Raw genomic sequence first — 19,256 nt, forward strand, 5'->3', positions numbered from 1 at the left:
ATGTATGTTTTGAACAGATTTCAGATCAGACTTCAGACAGGTTTTTCAATACCTTTTTTTTGCAGTGTATTAGTGATCTGTCTGCAGATCTCCATCCATCCAGTTGAATGTCTAATGTAACAACTACTTGCAAGTTTTCAGTGATACCTGTGTAGAAGCATTATATTTTTAGTTCCAAGCATTACAGTAGCCTACATTTTAATGCTTCCATGCTATTTACTAAGCATGGGTTTGGTTTTTTTTTTAAGTGATATTCTGTGGTTGAAACAATTTTGCACCTCAGTCTATTGCTCTTTAACAACTTGTCAAGCCTATTTAAAACTTGGCCAAATGTATTTTAAAGGATGTGATCCTCAGAGTGGGTTAACATTGTCTTAGCCTACAATAGGGGAGGAATCAACAATAACTCTAGTTTAGATGTCTGCCTTTTACCAGGAGTTGACAGTGAAAGAGCCTCAAGATGATGGTGAGTTTCTTTTGCTTAACCTAATAAAGTAGAATTGTCACCTTAGAGAATATTTTCTAAAGAATATTAATTTTTGCAAGACTTCTTACCACTTCATCCAACAGTTCAGAAATGAGTGAAATAAAGACAAACTGTTGGTGATTCTGGACACACACACACACACACACACACAGAGTCACAGCTTAATTGCGTACACTGAATTGGCACGCTTGATGCATTTGATTATTTTTATGGGTACAAATGGTTCTGAGATGAACTTGGCAAATGTGTTGAAAACTAATTTGTGAAAAATCAAATCAAATTTAGTACATTCATGAATTTTTTTTGCCAAATATAGTTTGTCATTTTTCTTCATGTTTCCCTGGTATGTCTAGCTGATTGAGCACTTTTGTAGTATGTTTTCAGGGTCTCTGTGATCTACTTGAGTTCTGTTTTTTTTCCCAGGCTCGGATACATATTCTGTGACAAATACCCATTTTGGTAATCTATAACAGTAAACTTTACTCTTTCTAGCTCGACTTCTTCAGTTGTCTTTAATCAGGTGCAAGTTTTTCTAACACGTGGGCATTGGCTGTTTTTTATTGGTTTAATTTGGAGCAGAACAGGCTGAAGAAGGAGGTTCCATAAAACTTTTTGCAAGAATCTCCTTGACCTTTCTATTTTTCAACCTTCCCAGAAGTTATTTCTTTCAGTGCATTTAAACAAGAAGCTTATATATGATAGGAATTTTTAGTATTTGCTGATTTCACTGTCTATGATAGCTTATTCTGCAACTAGTCTTCTGTCTGCCTAAATCCATAGTTGAATCTTCCTGAGAGATGAGCTGTGCGCTTCAGGAACTGCTATTTGAAAGAATGGAAACCTTCTCTTACCTAATGGACTGAAGTTAGATTTCTTGACTGTTTAAGGAGGTGGCTGATTATGACCACAGAGCCACCTCCTTAGGTGGTCGTTGCTTCGTTAGAGCAAAGAAGTGTGCTTTTCACAGTGGGTCCTTTGAGCATGTTCCTGTGTTTCTTTTTAAGCTGTAATGTGCTGTCCCTCCTTTGACTCACTTGGAACTTGCAAAGTTTCTTTTGGATGTGCTTCATTTTTCTGCTGGAACTGGTGCATCACTGCTATTAACTGATTCTCTTCCTTCCTAAGTGAAGTGATGGCTGAAGGCCAAGGTCTGCTACTTCATGTGTTGACAGTTCCAACACTTGGAATTATGCAGAGATCTACTGATTCTGAATCCTAGTAGCTGTCTGGTACGACATGGCAATTATGGAAAGAGAATTCTGGAAGTTTAGCCAGCCTTCTTTCTCCTTGCCAGTTGTGAAAGCATATTTGGATAGCTGTAAAAAAAGATGCATAAACAGGGAAAAGCCTTTCCCGTATTTGATCACTCAACTTGGAGAAAGTTTATGTATTGATAAATACTTCATTTCTGGAAATAACATTTATTTCCTCTAGAACTTAATTTTATAATCTTCTTGGAAGAATGCATTATTTATTGAGAACAACTGCTTTGAAAATCTTAAGGGTTTTGTATGACTGTATGGTAAGAGCATATAGAAAAGCAAAGTTAGATTTGTAAAGAAGAGTATAGTAACTCCTTTTAATTTCAGAGATGGCAAAGTCACTAAAGTAAAAAGAAGCAGCTTTGTGACAGAAGTAGGAGTAAAATAAATGCTGTTCAGTTTCACAGCCTGTTTTGGAGGCAGCCACTGGAAATAAGTGTTGCCATTTTGATCTAATGGTGCAGATGATTGAATGTGATGAGGTACCAGGATCTCAGGATCACGTTCTGTCATGCTGAAACTGTGATGGCAGCCGTAGTTCTCAGCTTTCTGTTGGTACATGTGTGCAGAAGAGGAATTTTTTTTCCAGGAGAAGAGTCCAGGCTGCTTTTTCTTCCTATATATGCACAGAAAAACTTACACTTCTGAATTCTGAGAGACCTGTCTAGCATACAAAGAGTTGTCGTCAATGGCTCAATGTCTGGCTGGAGACCAGTAACGAGTGGTGTCCCTCAGGGATCGGTGTTGGGACCGGTCTTGTTTAACATCTTTGTCGCTGACAAGGATAGTGGGATTGAGTGCGCCCTCAGCAAGTTTGCCGATGACACCAAGCTGTGTGGTTTGGTTGATAGGCTGGAGGGAAGGAATGCCATCCAGAGGGACCTTGACACACTTGTCAGGTGGGCTGATGCCAACCTCATTGAAGTTTAACCATGCCAAGTGCAAGGTCCTACACCTGGGCCGGAGTAATCCCAGGCACAGCTACAGGTTGGGCAGAGAAGAGATTCAGAGCAGCCCTGTGGGGAAGGACTTGGGGGTGTTGGTTGATGAGAAAATGAACATGAGCCGGCTTCAGTGTGCGCTTGCAGCCCAGAAAGCCAACCGTATCCTGGGCTGCATCAAAAGGAGCGTGACCAGCAGGTCGAAGGAGGTGATCCTGCCCCTCTCCTCTGCTCTTGTGAGACCTCACCTGGAGTATTGTGTGCGGTTCTGATGTCCTCAACATAAAAAGGACACGGAACTGTTGGAACAAGTCCAGAGGAGGGCCACGAGGATGATCAGGGGACTGGAGCACCTCTTGTATGAAGACAGGCTGAGGAAGTTGGGACTGTTCAGCCTGGAGAAGAGAAGGCTGCGTGGAGACCTCATAGCAGCCTTCCAGTATCTGAAGGGGGCCTATAGGGATGCTGGGGGAGGGACTCTTTGTTAGAGACTGTAGTGATAGGACAAGGGGTAATGGGTTAAAACTTAAATAGGGGAAGTTTAGATTGGATATAAGGAGGAAATTCTTTCCTGTTAGGGTGGTGAGGCACTGGAATGTGTTGCCCAGGGAGGTTGTGAATGCTCCATCCCTGGCGGTGTTCAAGACCAGGTTGGACGAGGCCTTGGGTGATATGATTTAGCGTAAGGTGTCCCTGCCCACGGCAGGGGGGTTGGAACTAGATGATCTTAAGGTCCTTTCCAACCCTATCTATTCTATGATTCTATGATCCAGGTACATTCTCAGATATATTTGTAATGACCTTGAATATGAAACTATGTACATGTTTTTTTTTCCTTTCTGTACCTTCACAAAAGCTATCTTCATAGTGCAGTAGAAATCATGTATTGTTTCAAAGATGTTAGCCTGTTGTAAATGTAGGAAAGAATTTGGCTTGGGTTTACAAGCATAGTATATTAGCATTTTGAGTTATATGCCACTTTGAAGGCACCACAGAATATCACAAAGTATGAAAAATAAGTCAATATTCAGTTTAAGTAGGATTTAGTATAATACAAAAGCCTTCTTTGGATAAATAATTTTTTGTTAAATTATTTTTACTTCGTGTGGTTTGCATCTTCTGTGGTAGAACATACGATAGTTGCAATAACAGCCTTGCCAAATGTGTGCAGAATTCTGTAGAACCTCTGGACTCTACAAGATAAAGTGAAAAAACAGTGCTATTAAATTGGCTGGGGAGGAGATTTTTTTTTGAGAACATTATTTCTGCTTTGGCTTTCAAAATAACATGCATTACTGGAGTTGGGAGTATATGTCCATAGGTAAAGCTGTAGCGTGCAGAGGAGAGGAAAAATAAGAAGGCAGTGGAGAGAAGAAAGCAGGAGAGGAGATAGATGAGAGTGTGTAACAGCAGCAAAGGACAAGTGAGTGATTTTTTTCCATTTTAATTTCTGTTCCTTTGTTTTGACTTTTATACTCTTGTTCACTAGTTGTCACAAAATTTATAGTATTAGAAGCAAATATAAAAAAAAAGCAAACCAAGCAAACAAACCCTAGGCTTTTAGTATATTGTAAGATTACTCTAAGGCTGCAGGAACTGTCCTGAGTTACTAATACTGAACTTGCATTGACTCTTTCTTTTGTTCTTTCCCCCCTTGCTCCCCTTTTTTTAACCTTTTCTGGTAAACACACGAACTTGTAATTTTTCATTTCACTCAGGTAATTAATAACACAGCTGGATTGTAAAACTTTCCTGGAAGCCATTTAATTGTGACTGATGCCTAATGACCTATGTAGGAGTTAAAAATATAGGAGGAAAGTTAATCTGATATTTTTTCATGGCGGGCTTGTGCTGTAGAGTTGGGGTGAAATACGTGTGTGTGTGTGTGTGTATATCTATATACATATATGTGTATACAGTGGCTAGTGCTTCTGAAGAACAGGGTCGACAGCAAAGTCAACTGGAGTTGAAAACCAGTAATTACTATAGGTAGAGCTACCACCTGTATTTAAGGTTATGTGACCCTTTCCATTTTAAGGCTTAACTCTTAATTACTTTGTAACTTTTGCCCAAGTTCAGTTCAGACAGATTTTTCCATGCCCGATGTCTGCTTTGGGTTGAATTTTTTGGAAGTTTCAGCCAAAGCAGTTCTGTTTCAAGAATAAGGCTAGTGACAAGTATGCTATTTTGCTTGTGTGAGAATATTCTGGTGTCCTTCTTTGATGCTCCAGTGCCCCCAAGCTCTGAAGCAAGGATTTGAAATTTGGCAATAGTTCAGTCTTTGTGTTGAGGATGTGCCTTTTGCCTCCCTGTAAAAATCCACCCAAGTTTCCAGACCGGTTTACAAGGCTTTGAAAGATTGCCATTTGCATGGGCTTCATAGGAATTTCTTAAAACTTCACAATAAGCTTCCTTTAGATTCTGTTCACACTGGGAATGCTTCAGGCAGAGTAGAGCTGCATATTTCATCCCACTTCTGCTAGGAATTGTAATGGTTGGATGTGGGTGCTGACATTGAACTAAGAGTGGGCAACGTTTTGTCTTGTACCACCACTGCCTATTCCCATGTCTTATTCTTTCCCGCTGGTGAAGAACCTGGGCCCTCTGGAAAAGAAACTTTCTCACTCATCTGAAAGCGCATGACATGTGGAGGAGAATAATTTAGGAGTGTATGTGTCTGGTTTGTACCATTCCTTTGGTTACAGAAAATGTGTAGGTTTACTGGCAAAATATTACTTCCTTTTCTAGTGGATGTTCAGATAATAGTAATTAGGTTTTGTTGCATTTAAACTTCAGTAGTTGAGTGGGTTTTAATCATTTTGCTAAACTACATAGGCATCAATTGAAAAAAAAAAAAAAACCCTCAAAAAATATCACCGTACATTAATGTTACTTAGGGCAAAAATCCAGAGGTCCTTTTCAAACATTTAAGTTTAACTTGGACCCCTTGTGCTTAATACATTGCAGTATAGCCTCAACTTCACAAGCGTCACATGCTTTGTCCAAGAGGCAACTATTTGCTTGGAATGGGGAAAGGGGTCTATTCTGAGGATGAGTCCAGGATTTGTACAGTAAAGGATTCATATTCAGCTGTTACAGAAGTTAGTCAACAAACTCCAAGTGAAGCAGAGATTTCAGGAATAAAAAAGGGGCTTTATGGTTAGGAGAGTTGAATGCTTCTTGATGAATTGTGTGCAGTTTGTGCTTAGTCACTATGTGTTTTTACGTGACACACTGAAATAACTATTCCATACTGGGTGTTCTAGTGGCTGGTTTGAGAACTTGTCAATTTGCAGAAATGCAGACACTTAAAACTGCAAGTGAATTCTGGGAGCTAACCCTCAGTAAAATATTGTGTGTTATTAAGGATAGTAAAAATCAGGTTCAAAGTGTATCAAATTTGACATTTGGAACTAGGGAATGTTTTAATTTAATTAACCTAATGCCTTAGTCACCTGTTTTAAAGATGTAGAAATTACTTGTCCCATCTCTATAGAAAGGCACATGTAGAAATGGGCTGCCTTTTTAGCAGGGCTGAAAAATGGCATGCTGTAAATAAAGCATATGACCACCTCCCACTGATCAGGGATGAAGCAAAGCACTGATGCATACATAGTCAAAAATTTATGTAAAAAGGTACAAGTATATTATTACTAGTAAAACCCCCATTATTATTATTACTAGTAAACTAGCCTTTGTAACTTTTAAATTCCCTAATAATTCCCTTAAAATTGAAGGTATTATTTTCTCTGTGAAGTTAATAAACATCCAACTTCCTTTTGTACAAATAGTCCAGTTTTGCTGATTCTTTGGTAGCTCTCTTGGTTCCGGAGTTGGAGTCGTTATTTCACTCCACAATTTTTCCAGTGAGGCATACAAACCTGGACTATAATTGATATGGCTGAAACCAGTGATGTCAACTCTTAAGAAAGCAATGCTTTATTTTAGTGTATTAACTAATCCATTTGGTACTGATCCAAGCATAAAAAAACCCAGTATCAGAGCACTGAAACTTGGAGTTTGTAACCTGTGAGAATAACATTGAAATGCAAGTTTAATTAGCAATAACCTTATAATTCTTTCTGAAATTATAGCCACCTTACCTTAGTAGTAGTTGAATAAAACATTACTGGGATCCTCATCCTTTCTGTTCACTGTGGTGATGGCAAACTGTTGTAGTTTAAGGGGGAGTGAGTGAGCAGCTGCTTGGTTCTGGGTTGCCAACTGGGCTTAAACCACGACACAAACAAACATACTTGTTCAAAATGATGACTACCACCTCACTGGGATAAATTTCCACTTTGTAAAGCTGCTTCACCAGTACATCATTTCTGTCACTTTGTAAACCCAACTGTTACCTGAAGTTTCCTATGCAAAAAAAAAGATTTTGTAGGTTTTTTGAAAGAGACAGAGTTACAACAAATAAGTGATTGTGTGTTTGTGGCTAGTGTCTAGCTCCTGGAACGAAAAGATTTGCTGCTAACATGTAGTGAATTTAATGCTTTGGAAATGGAGAGCTGGTAGCAGTGGAGAGTTTTAGGTTTTTAGTTTCTCTTAAGGTGAAGGTGTGAGAGGAGGGTTGTTTTTTTTTCCTCTTGAAAGTAGTCATCAAACTTTTTTTACTTGTTTCTTGGGCCATCCCCTCAGGGTGCTTGCTGCCTCTGAAGCAGCAGATCTCAGATGGGTCTTTTGAAAGCTCCAGCAAACGCAAAGCATTTGACAGAATGTCATGCGGTATTTTCTGGAGAAAGATGGGAATTTTGAGCTGCTCAGAAGCACAGATCTTAGAGGAGCTAGGCTGCGAAGAACAGCAGACTTATTTGCTTAGCTGTGTGAAATCCACTTGCCCTGTGGACAACTGTGTTGGCGTTTTTGTTTTTGGTTTGTTTTTTTTTTTTTTTTGTTGGTTCCCCCGTGCCCCAAGACTTCCGCCTACTTGTGTGCTCTTCCATATGTGTTTTAAACTGTGCTTTGAAGTTGGGCAACTAGCTTTAAACAAAAGTTGTTACCACACTTCTGCATAGCATCTAGCTTGATTTCAGCATGCTGGTGTGTCAGTGATGTGGTTTAGAGTTAACAAAATGCAATTCTTTGCTTGCTTTGACATTGGTTTCTGTGGGATTAAAATTAAAACAAAAAAATAATCATATTACACTCTGTGTAAAAGCCAAGTCAAAACAGACCATAGAATGTGATTAAATGGCTGTTTAGCAATTATTAGTTGGTCGGGCATCTGTCTTGACAGATAGATGAGACAAAGCCCATGAGGTATCCTGTATTTTCTCCTCTGTCACCTTCCTTTTTCTCTTCCCCATGTCCCCTAATAATCTTAGGAATTTCTGAAAACCCAGACTTTGTGTGGATTCAGTTTCCAATGTAAGTCATTCTAGAATATTGTAGTTCAGAGTGCCTAGATAAAATAATTTAAGATGCATGTTTTCTGTCACCTTTGATCAGGGTTCTTCAGAGTACCAAAGTACCAAATGGAACCAGATCCAAATAGTACTGCTTTGACTTCCTTGAATGTATATGCAAGTCCATATTTTTTTATATTGATTTTTATTTTAAGGTTAAGGCACAAAATGAAGAGTAGATTCAGAAAGGTAAAAGCAAACACGACTATAGTCAGCTGAATTATATGTATCCAATTATATACCATCAGTAAATTAGCTATGAGTAATTTGCAGTATTTCAAATTCATTTGAAAAAGTAACTAAAATCTGATTTGTAAGACTATTAAATTGGTTTAATACATGTTTAAGTACATTAAATGTTTCTGAATGTTTTGCTTTTCTGTCTTGTTTTTTGGCAGCAACTTGAATTAGTGGAACCAAGCGGCTGGATTCATGTTCCTTTAACAGATACTCATAAGAAGCCTATTCGCACGTTTATGATTCAGATTGCTGTTCTAGCTAATCACCAAAATGGAAGAGACACTCACATGAGACAAATCAAAGTGTACACACCAGTGGAAGAGAGCTCTATTGGTAAATTTCCTCGATGTACAACGATTGATTTCATGATGTATCGCTCCATAAGATAAGATTTCTTAATGAGAAATAATAAAGGCATTTTTTGGTGGGCAGCATCATTGCTTAAGTATTCAGGTACTTAGAGAGCAGGTTTTACTTCTGTGTAATTATATCTTTATGTTTATACTTTGTACAATTTTGAAATAAAGATAATCAGTGCTACAGTATATTGTAGTCTGTAATATTGCATTACTTTTGGTTGGAGTCTTTGAGTGCTTTTGTATTATCTGGTTTAAAGACATTACCAGTAGTGTTTTCCCATCATTGCTTATGGTAATGTGTTGTACAGGTTTTTTTTCTGGTTAATGACTGACTGTATGTATTTAGCCTTCTTTGTAACTGCGAAGTAGATCATACAATTATAGACTGTCTCAAATTGGAAGGGACCCCTAAGGATCATCATGTCCAAGTCACTGCTTCTTGCAGGACTATCTAAAACTAAACCATATGAATAAGAGCATTGTGCAGATGCTCCTTGAAGTCTGATGGGCTTGGTACCATGACCACTTCCCTGGGGACCCTGTTCCAGTGACCAATAATGCAATAAAGGTGACAATGACAGGAAGAAAACCAAACCATTCCAAAGTACTCAATATATTATATACATTAATATAGATATACTGAGTATAGGTCATCCAAATGTGGTAGCTGTTCAAAACAGAGGGAAAATTAGGAATATTCCAACATCTTACAATAACATGGGAATGAATGTAAAGGTCTAATGCACCTTCTAAAGTACTGAGAACTCAAATGTGTAATACAAGGTAATCTTAGACTCATAGCATGGAGTTTCTCTAATGCATTTTAAAGTAAAAAAACAAACCCAAACCAAAAGACAACCAAAAAAACCTCACAACCAAACCAACCAACCAACCAAAAAAACCAAACAAACATTGCAAGGAAAATGTATGCTTCATCTGCTATGAGCAGTAATATTTAACATCTCTTCTAATGTCTCTATCTAATTACTAGGGTTATTTTACCTTCTTAAAAAAAAAAAGTTTTAGAAAGAGGCTGTTGATTTACAAGGGTTACTTTTAAAAGGTTCACTACTGATCCAACCCCATTCTTTCTCTAGCACCATAAAAGTTGATGATAAATCAGGCTAAAGTCAAGCAAGGAAAAATAATACTTTTGTTAACTGTGAGCAAAGAGAGGCTGATAATAGTGGAGGCTCATCAAACAATGATACAGCATCCTCCAGAGCACAAAGGAGCTGAAACAGAGGAAAGTGGGAAAGTTGTCGAAGATTTAGTTGACTCAAAGAAACTTTGAAGTATTCTATTACTCCTGATAGCGTAGTTGAACAAGCAGAAATCTAGCTTGACTACTTATCTTGCTATTCTGAAATCATAGATGGGGGTTTTAAGAACCTGTGTTAAATTGGATGATGTTAAGCTTTACTGTTATTAAGGGAAACCGTATTTACAAATTGAATTTAATGCAATCTTTTAGTATATGTTAAGATGCACATAGCTCTTTAGAGGTTAAGGCTGTAGTTAGATGTTGTACTTCTATCAATAGCAGATCCAGTCTGAAGCTGCACATTCCAACATTTTGTTTCTACTTTATTGCCAGAAATGACCATCTCCATGGTTGGCCTTCTTCAGATGCTTCCATGGCTGTTCACTGAGCTGCATCTGTGAAACAGTTTGATCCTTGGCCTTTTAAAATCAGTATATTCTTAGTACTGGCTGGAAGCAAGTAATCTGTGGTGGAACTGTGGGAGCGAACGGTGAGTTATGATCATGATGAGAGCAGGAGCAGATTAAAAGGGATAGTACAACTACTAAGTCCTTCAGCTGCTGCTGACAGTGATCTATGACCATACCTGAAAGGCAGTATCAAAATGCAAACTCATTACTACAGTTATCTTGCTCTTTGATACTTAGTGCTACTTGAAAACAAGTGCAATGGCCATTCTAAATCTACGTTAAATCTTTTCTATGTTGTTTCATAGCACTTGTAGATACATTGCATTGGTATTTAGCATCTGTGCAAGTACATTTGTGTTTTAACATTTTTGGTGCTTAGAGAAGCCTGCTGATTTTTAAGTGATGAGATCATAAGAGGATTATCTGAAAATAATACACAAAGGCAGTAGCCTGATTTAATATAGTACTTGGTATTTGAATTGGGATAAACAAACTGGTCTGCCAGACTATTGCAGGAAGTTACTACACATGCATTGTGTTTAGCTGCTACTTTTTTTTTTTCTTGCTCATATTTTTCAGACACAGAATTGTGAACTTATAACTTGAAAGAGCAGTTCTATGTGACTAAGCACCAAAATTCTGGAGCATACAATTTTTTCAGAGACAAAGTTCAAGAACAGAAATTTCTTGCAATGTTAATTTAGTTAAAACTTATATATTGCTTAGCCACATGCTTCTTTAGAAGGTGTCAACAAGTGCTGTAAATTACAGTTAACTGCTAATGTGTACTGGAGATCCAAAATTACAAACATAAAGAAAAGCCAGAATGAGTAACCTTTGCAGTGAAAATTCACAAAATAAACATTCTTACTGATGTATAAATAGTGCTAATGGAATACTAGAACTGTTTTCATACTGATCATGAATTTTCAGGGGTTTAGTGAAAATGGGAATAACATTTTAGATCCATATACTTGTCTCCCATATTCACTTCCTGCCAAGTCTGAAAAAGGAATTTCTTCTGCATCCTTTAAATAATATCTTGCATTCATAACTATTATGTTTTATTTTTCCCCACATGCACACTTTGACTGCTCTTTGTAAGGAGAGAAGCCCTAGGAATCTCTAGTCTTTAGTATGTCCAAGTTGTCAGCTTCTTAGTAAAAATGAATACAGAGCTGTATCTCTGAAAAACATAAAGTTGGCAATTGACCTATTTGCCCTGCAGGGTGGTTTTACAAATGTTATCTTCAGGGGATGCAAAGAAGAGACAGGTTGTCAACTTGTTGCCAGCTTAAAGCATACCTTTTCTTCATGGTGAGCAAATAAGACTGCTTCTTCAAAGTGATGAAGAAAAAATAATGAGATATTCGCAAATGTGGCTTGCTAAGAATTATAACTGTGTCTAAACCTAAGAGCAGTTATGTGTGTATTTTGGCTTGCTTCTCCAAATATGAAATAGTAAGGTGTACTGGTTGCAAGAACAACTGGTCTTAAATAATTCTGATCTTAGAAAAGAGAGCTTTTGTAAAACTTTTAAAGTTTTAAAGGTATATGATCTGAAAAGACTTCTTTGCTTGTCAGTTAGAAACGTACAATCTTAGCATTGCATTTAGCAAGCTGACTACTAACTAAAGATATTCAAAGTTTAGAATTGAATTAAAATCAGTGATGTGTCTAGTCTAAAGGTTTTTAGAGAGGGTAAGAAGGTGTATATTTGTATTCCATAATGGCCAATACTTTTGGCTAATAAAGCTTAAACACTTCGTGAGTAACTGTTTTTACTAAAATGATGCTCGGAGCAGTATACTATAGGTATGTACCTATGTGAAAGATGTTTCGGAGGGTTTGGTTGTTTTCCCCTGCCCCAAATCACAGGACTTTGCCAGCAGACCCATAAGTAATTTCCTGGTTTGTTTTTACAAACCATGTCTATAACATACCTTCTTTGCACTGGTGTGCTTCTCCAGCTGGAGACTAAGATCAGAGTGGAACAGTTCTGTGTTATTACTGTAGCGGTATCAAATACCAAGTAGCAACTATCTGACAAACTGAACCAAGTGGGTTCAGAGTTTTTTGTTTCTCAAGCAATATAAAATTCTTAAGAGCTATATGCTGAGAATAGTGCTGTCAGGGAGAGAAGTAGTCAGGAGGTCACCTTTAATCTTTGGTGGCCTAGTGGGGCGATACCTTAAAATACTGATAATTTGTAGTTCCTTGTGACTAATGTGGAAAATGGAAGGAACTACAGCGATATAAAAACAAGTAAGGCATAAACTTTCTCTTGTTCAACAATGAAATACATAAAAATTCCAAGTTAAGTCTCAGAATATTATCTCTAAAGTCTGCTTTCCTTTTTTGGAAGGACACACTGGTAAGTGGATGAGCACTTAATTTACTTGTATTCTGTTAAAGGTGGTGGACTAGTGCTCATTAATTTCGTTAGAGTATGGGGTTAGGTCTTTTTTTCATACTGAATTATAGATACTTTAAGGCTTTCAAATTTGTGCTGTAGTCTGGCTACTAGTGTTACCTCATTATGACTTCACCTCAACCTTTTAAATTTTGCAATTTTTTTTTCATTTTACATTTTCTTCCCTTGCTAATATTAAAGAAAAAGAACTGGAAGTTGCAACATGGCTGAAAAGTTGGCAGTTTTCTCACTTCAGGCAAGGTATAAAAGTGCATCCTGAATTTATATGTTTAATTGCAGTATCAAAAGCAGAATTATAGGTTAGATGAGAAATGAAAGGTAGGAATCATCTTGTTTTAACGTGTGTGATACGGATTCCCACTGTAGCTAGAGCATTGTCCCTCACTGTTGAAGCAGGCAGGAGTTAATAATCCTAAGTGAACTCACTGGAAAACTAGAGTACCATAAAAAGAGATAAATAACAGACTAGTAATATATCGAGTGATATGCTGTGATTAGCTGTATTATATAGCAGATAGAACTCCTTGATTACTGCTCTGTATTTTCTATATCATTTGTCATCTAAGATGTCATTGCCAAATAGTCTTTCTCTTTTTCTCCTGTATAATAAAACATCTGATAAATATTGAGTTGTATAAGATTAAGGGTAAGATTTAAATAAATGGGATAAAATGGAAGATTTATTTGTTCTAAGGAGTAATGACTTTGCAGTGATTTGATTAATCACTTCAAATAGTAGTAATTTAGGGAGCTTAAAACTTCTTTTGGAAGATCTCATACTAGGACTTTCTGCCTTATGGAACAGAAATTTGATTCATAGTGTAGGTGAAAAAGCCTTTCTTAAATTTAACCTGGGGTTAATTTTTTCTATAGACACTAAGAAGAGGAAAGTTACTGAGTGACCAGGATATTCAGTAACTCCTGTTGAAATGAATGAGAGTAACTGTGTTTTGATTAAGTCATGTTTATCTGTCTTCTTAGTACCACAGTGTAAACAAAGGCAGAAGATGGGAGAGGGACAAAAGATATATTTGCTGTTCCTGGTTTCTAAAATGGAGAACAGCAAAACATTTCTGACAGAGCCAAAAGTTGAAGCTGTCTCTCTTTTGTTTTCTCTTTCACTGTGAAGCAGATTTTTAGGTAACAATATTATTTTAAAGATGAATTTTGCAGCAGTGTAATTTCTGCGTGCAATTCCATTTTAAAGTTTTAACTGTATTTTGGGTTTTGCCATTCTAGTTCAGTCTGGGGGGAAATACTTTTGCCAACACTGTGTTGCACAACTGAAGCTCTTCAGTTGCTGCCTTGCTGCTTGCTCTTACCTTACCAAAAAGGCATAGCTGACTGTTTAGTGAAAAGAGGGATAACCTTACCTTACATTTTACATGGGATACCTGATGTGATTAATACTAACTTGTGGTATATCTCCAGGATCTGTGTATATGCCATTTTCTGTGCTTCCTTTGGTGTAAATGTAGAATATTGGACTTCTACTGATTTTTTTTTTTTTTTTTTTTTAAATAGCTACTCTGTACATTAGAATTCAGGTCATTCTTGCCTAGACCTTCAGTTACTTAGACATGAGTGACCTGCTTAAAGCACTGCTTGCTGCCTAATTCTGTGGTTGCCCTCATCTTCACAAATACTACTAGACTGTGGGGTGCTTGGGGTTCTAATTCAAGCTCAAATTGCTGGTAACCCAACATGACTATGAGACTAGGTGTTCACTGAACTGTTATCATGTAGGTAGTTTCCTGAGGATGTAAGCTTAATCTGACATGAACAAAGTATGAGAGATGAAGAACTGAAGTGAGCCTTACTTCTGAGACTTGTTTTGTTTCATCTCTGTTAATAAGGGAAGTAATTGAAACATGATTTAGGGATGAGATCTGTTTATGCGCTCGAGAGAGCACCAGATGTCCAGATTGCCAGTACTGATTAGCAAAATTACACAAAATTGTGTGTAACAAGTGTTACACGCAAGGCTGAAGGACCATGGAGAGCTACGGGGTGTCGGGAAGGCAAATCATTGCTTCACCTAATACAGTGAGGCACATCTCCAGGCAGAAGGCCATTGCCTGGAAAATCCATACTTCTCACAAAGCCATAGCCAGCAGTAATTGTAATCGTCTTGAGCCAAGAGTTGCAAGTGAAACAGGTGCTCAGGCAGTTTATGCCACCACCTTGTGAGGTCGGGCTAGCTACAGTCAGTGCCACAGTGATAAGGCTGGACCTAGTAATGACAGCTGAATCACGTTATGTTCTATAGAGAAGGGAGAGTTAGAAGCTAGTGTAGTAAGCTTCTCAGGAAATCCTAAACAGTTCAGAAATTTTCAACCATAAATGTGTCTTTGTTTCAAACGGTCCAGTGGATTTTCTGTAACTTCTGTTTTCAGGATGGATCAGGATTAGTAACGCAAAAAGTGAGAGTTCATTGCTATTGTCAGGTCTACCTGAAAGAACAATTGTTTGTCATTGCTGTTACAGTGTTTTGGTATGTGAATGAATTATGGAGATAATTTTGGTGGATATTTTTCTTGAATTTACCATCCAGCTCTGCAGCTTAAGTGGAATGCATCAGAATTCTTTGAGATCATGGGAGTGACCCCAGACTGACATCAGCGCATGCTTCCTACATGGGGGAAATTCAGGTTTGGGGCTCTGGTTATGGCATGCAGTAGGATGCTAATAGATTCCCAAATTTTGTCATTATATGCAAGTAGTTATTAAGCACTGATGTATGGATTACAGGAATGTTTTGCATTCCTTTGCATGTTTACACAAAAATAGCTGTTTATTATTTAACTACGATGTTATTTTACTTCTTTAATTAAATGCAGTAGGTTTTTGCTGGAGCAGGAGATAATAATCTAAATGCAATTAAAACATTCCTAGAATTAAAAGAGTATGTACACTGCCCTCCAAAGACAGGATTGCTGAGGCTTCCAGGCAAAGGTATTGGGTGGTCTGCTGTTGGTTTGAAATACTTAAGTGCTCTGTTTTAGATCAGAAAGGTGTTAAGGTGCTTTTATAAAACTCCATAAGCCATCATTAAACACTGTTCATTGAAGTAAATTTTAAGTAATCCTTCATGTGACATATTTGCTGTAGTTCCAGGCTGACATTTCAGCAAGGTGTTTTATGTCAGCCTAACAATTACCTGTGACAGTTTCTCCGTTTGCACAAAAGAATAAGTATTTCTTGCAGCCAGTCAACAGTATTAATGTGGTTTGGTTTAATGGAAGGGGGGGGGGGAACCCAAGTAATGAAAATGATGCTAATACTAGATGCTGCTAGAGGATGTAATCCAGACATAATTACATATGAAATGAGAGTAAGTTTGGGATCACTGAAAGCGTTAAATACCTGAACTCTGATCTCACTGAAGTGAATTACCACTGTTAATTATAGTACAGTTAAGCCAATATTTAATACTTTAATTCAAATAAATTAAATGGGATCAGTGACTTCCCAGTTATGTAGATAAAAAAAAAAAAAAAGGCTGACCTGAAGCAGTTTTGAACATTTTTCTCAAATGCTGCTTTCAGTATACAAAACTCTTTTAGGAGTGCATTCCAGACACATGCAGTATAGCAGAGTGTATAATTTGTTGAAATCTTTTAAAATTGGAAGGTAAAAATTACTTGTGCAAGATAAGAGCATCAGAGCTCTGCAACAGTTTATGGCTATAAATTCAGTTGTAGTGCTGAAGATGTCTACCATCATCACACTGTTTACTGGTTATCTTGCCCCATCCTCAGGGAAGCCCAGTGGTGACTTAGATAAGGCAGCTAAGCTAATGGTGTGATTCCACATCCTCTCACCAAGCAAGACAGGCTGACTTACAAACACAATTTATATAAACTATAATTGGCTTTTGAATGAGTTAGGAATTGCTTTCTTGGACAACCTGTTCCAGTGCCTCACCATTCTCACAGTAAAGAATTTCTTCATTGTGTCTAACCTAAATCTCCCTAATTTAACCTAAATCTCCCTTATTTAAGCTTGAACCCATTGCCCCTTGTTTTATCTCTACAGTCCTTGATGAAGATAAGGAGGATTTAGTATGAAATCCCTGGTTCACGTTTTCTGAAGTACTTACTATTGCTGAAGGCAGAGGTTTGCTTGCATCATCCCTTCTATTCCACTGAAGAGTTCAGCCTTTTAAATAAAAACATCTTTGAATTGAAACTAAGTTTAGTTCACTTAGTCCATTTCTCTGGCTTCTGGTGGCAGCCCTAAATGTCTTGTTCTGGAAGTTGTCATCTATGGACCCTGCTTCATCCATTTGCAGGGCTTGTTTCCTCCACAATCTTTACATCAGGCCCAAACTCATCTCCAAGTGTGTATGCTTTCCCACCCTAGCCTTTAGTTATCCCCTCACTCCTATTCTTCCCCAGAGCTCTCATCTGTTTCTGTCCCTTTCCCAGATTCACTGTTACAGCATTTTGTATCCTGTTTAGTCATAACTTTCCTCACCCAATACCTGTTTCCTCAGTTTCCCCCCTGAATTCCCTAATCTTCCCATTTCAGCCATAAATTCAGCCTAAAGCAGATGGCTGGTGTGGGAAGTTTCAGCTAAAAGTGTTGCAATTTGGCTAAGCTTTGAGAAACTCGGAAGAGATTTGTGAGGGAATTAACCCCGGGTAATGTTTCACATTTCACTAAATACTGTCTTCTGGGCAACTTGCTTTGTCACTTTGTGTGGACCTTCCCATCTGGTTTAAAATTTATTCTCTGCAGCAACTAGCTAAGCTTCAGTAGAGTAGAAGAGCTGTTTTTATTTGGGGTTTATAGAGTCAAAGAGTTTTAAAGATAATTGATCTTGTTCCCCGGGCTAGTTGAAGTAGCTTTCTATAAAAGTATTGTCTGTCAGAGGCATTTTATTGGAAATACCTCAGTTCTTTTACACTTGTTTATAGCTTACACCAGGGATTTGTGCTAAAGTAGCGTTGTCACGGAGCTAGCTCTCTTAGTTTTAACCTACCACTCTCTGTATCACAGTGCTGTGGATCCGCTTCCCTAGCGTGCAGTCTGTGTGGTAATAAAAGCAGCAAAGTACACTCCTGCTGCACAGTTCTCCTTAAGTGCTTATGTGAACCAGACTTATACTCTTGTTTTTCAAGCTCTGTCATTACTAGACTTCTTCTTTCTTCCCTCCTAGCTTTTCACTGGGTTTCAGCGCAGGCTTACCTTCATTACAGCAGGCCTTTTTTGGCTAATTGATAATTCTTACAGCCTGGTGTATGGCTGTTATTTGCCCAATCTATTAAACTGTTTACAAGCCAGTATCTTCAGTCATGCAAGGTTATCTTTGCTAGAGAGATGTACCAACCATCTTTATTGTCTCAGAGTACAAACCTCATGTACTTTATCTGGCCTTTGAATGCCAGAATTAATGCCACACATCAGAACTATCAGGAGTTCCTGAAGTTTGAACCTCCTAAACCTGAAAGCACTTCTGAAAGGCAAGGAATTACTTGACAAAGACAAATCTGATCACATGGAGCCTTTTTGTGCTCTGGTGGTCCTGAAGCACTCAAACCAAAATGAAAGCAACCCGAGAAAAAAATAAAACAGTCACTTCACCCTGGAAGATAATTAAGGCATAGAAAGTCTTTTCCCATCTATTTCATGTTAGTGCCTATTACCATGTGGAGGGGTGAGTTGTTTTGAGGTAACGCTCGTCTATCCCGATCTCTCCATTGAATGCAATTTCTTGTTTCACATGCCTGTTAAAAAAAGTCTGCTGAAAAGTGAGCACTGTCAAATAACTGATTAAAATGATGAATACCATGGAGTAAGTAGGGATTAATTTATATCCTGGCCCAGGGTCTCTTTCACTACAAGAATCAGAGGATATTGAGTTATATCAGCAGATGAGAAGTTGAAAATAAATGAAAGAATATTGTTTTCAAAGCTGTATTTAAGCTGTATAGCTTCTGACTGCAGCGTGCTGTAGACATCTAGAGCTTGCATAACTGAACAAATTAATGGGAGAAAAATCCATTGAAGATCACGAAATACAGAAGATAAAGGCCTTAAGTTGTTGGAAATTTCTGTAGTACTGGGTGAAATACCATTACATGCTTGTCCTCTTTCTTACACTCTTCCCTAGGCATTTTCATGCTGACATTGTTCTATGTCAGTTCCTTTTTAGGAACAGGATGGTGTCAAGCCCCTAGGAAGACCAAAGAACTTTTACTTGGAAAAGGAGGAAGCTTGGAGAAACAAACTCACTACAGGGGACAATAAATGTGATCAAAGGAAGGGGTATCTGCTTCAAAGTATCAAAGATGGGAAAACAAGGAAGTGGATGGGGGATGCTGTTCAGAGCACCATCCAAAGCACTAGAAAGTACTTGAAAATATCAAAGGACCTGATGGTTACTTCCCAAGGGCTCCTGTTGAGGACAGGCTGTTGAACTAAATGGACCTTGTGTTTT

The 19,256-nt window shown here is 37.9% G+C and overlaps 1 protein-coding gene across 3 annotated transcripts in view; it reads left to right on the forward strand.

The window, feature by feature from the left end:
- Positions 1–19,256, forward strand: part of ANAPC10 (anaphase promoting complex subunit 10) — a 109,434-nt gene that overhangs the window by 35,119 nt on the left and 55,059 nt on the right. Inside the window, exon 5 of one of the 3 annotated variants that reach the window (XM_062625740.1) lies at positions 8,503–8,677. The exons of 1 other annotated variant lie outside the window; for it this stretch is intronic. In XM_062625740.1, coding sequence (XP_062481724.1) covers positions 8,503–8,677 — 175 coding nt within the window. Of the gene's footprint in view, positions 1–8,502; positions 8,890–19,256 lie in introns of those variants that run through there. One more of the 3 variants, XM_062625738.1, reaches the window with a different exon arrangement.

Source organism: Pezoporus occidentalis, unplaced genomic scaffold (assembly GCF_034315485.1).
Source record: "Pezoporus occidentalis ecotype Australia unplaced genomic scaffold, CSIRO_AGI_Poc_V1 ctg281, whole genome shotgun sequence".
NCBI classification, from domain to species: domain Eukaryota; kingdom Metazoa; phylum Chordata; class Aves; order Psittaciformes; family Psittacidae; genus Pezoporus; species Pezoporus occidentalis.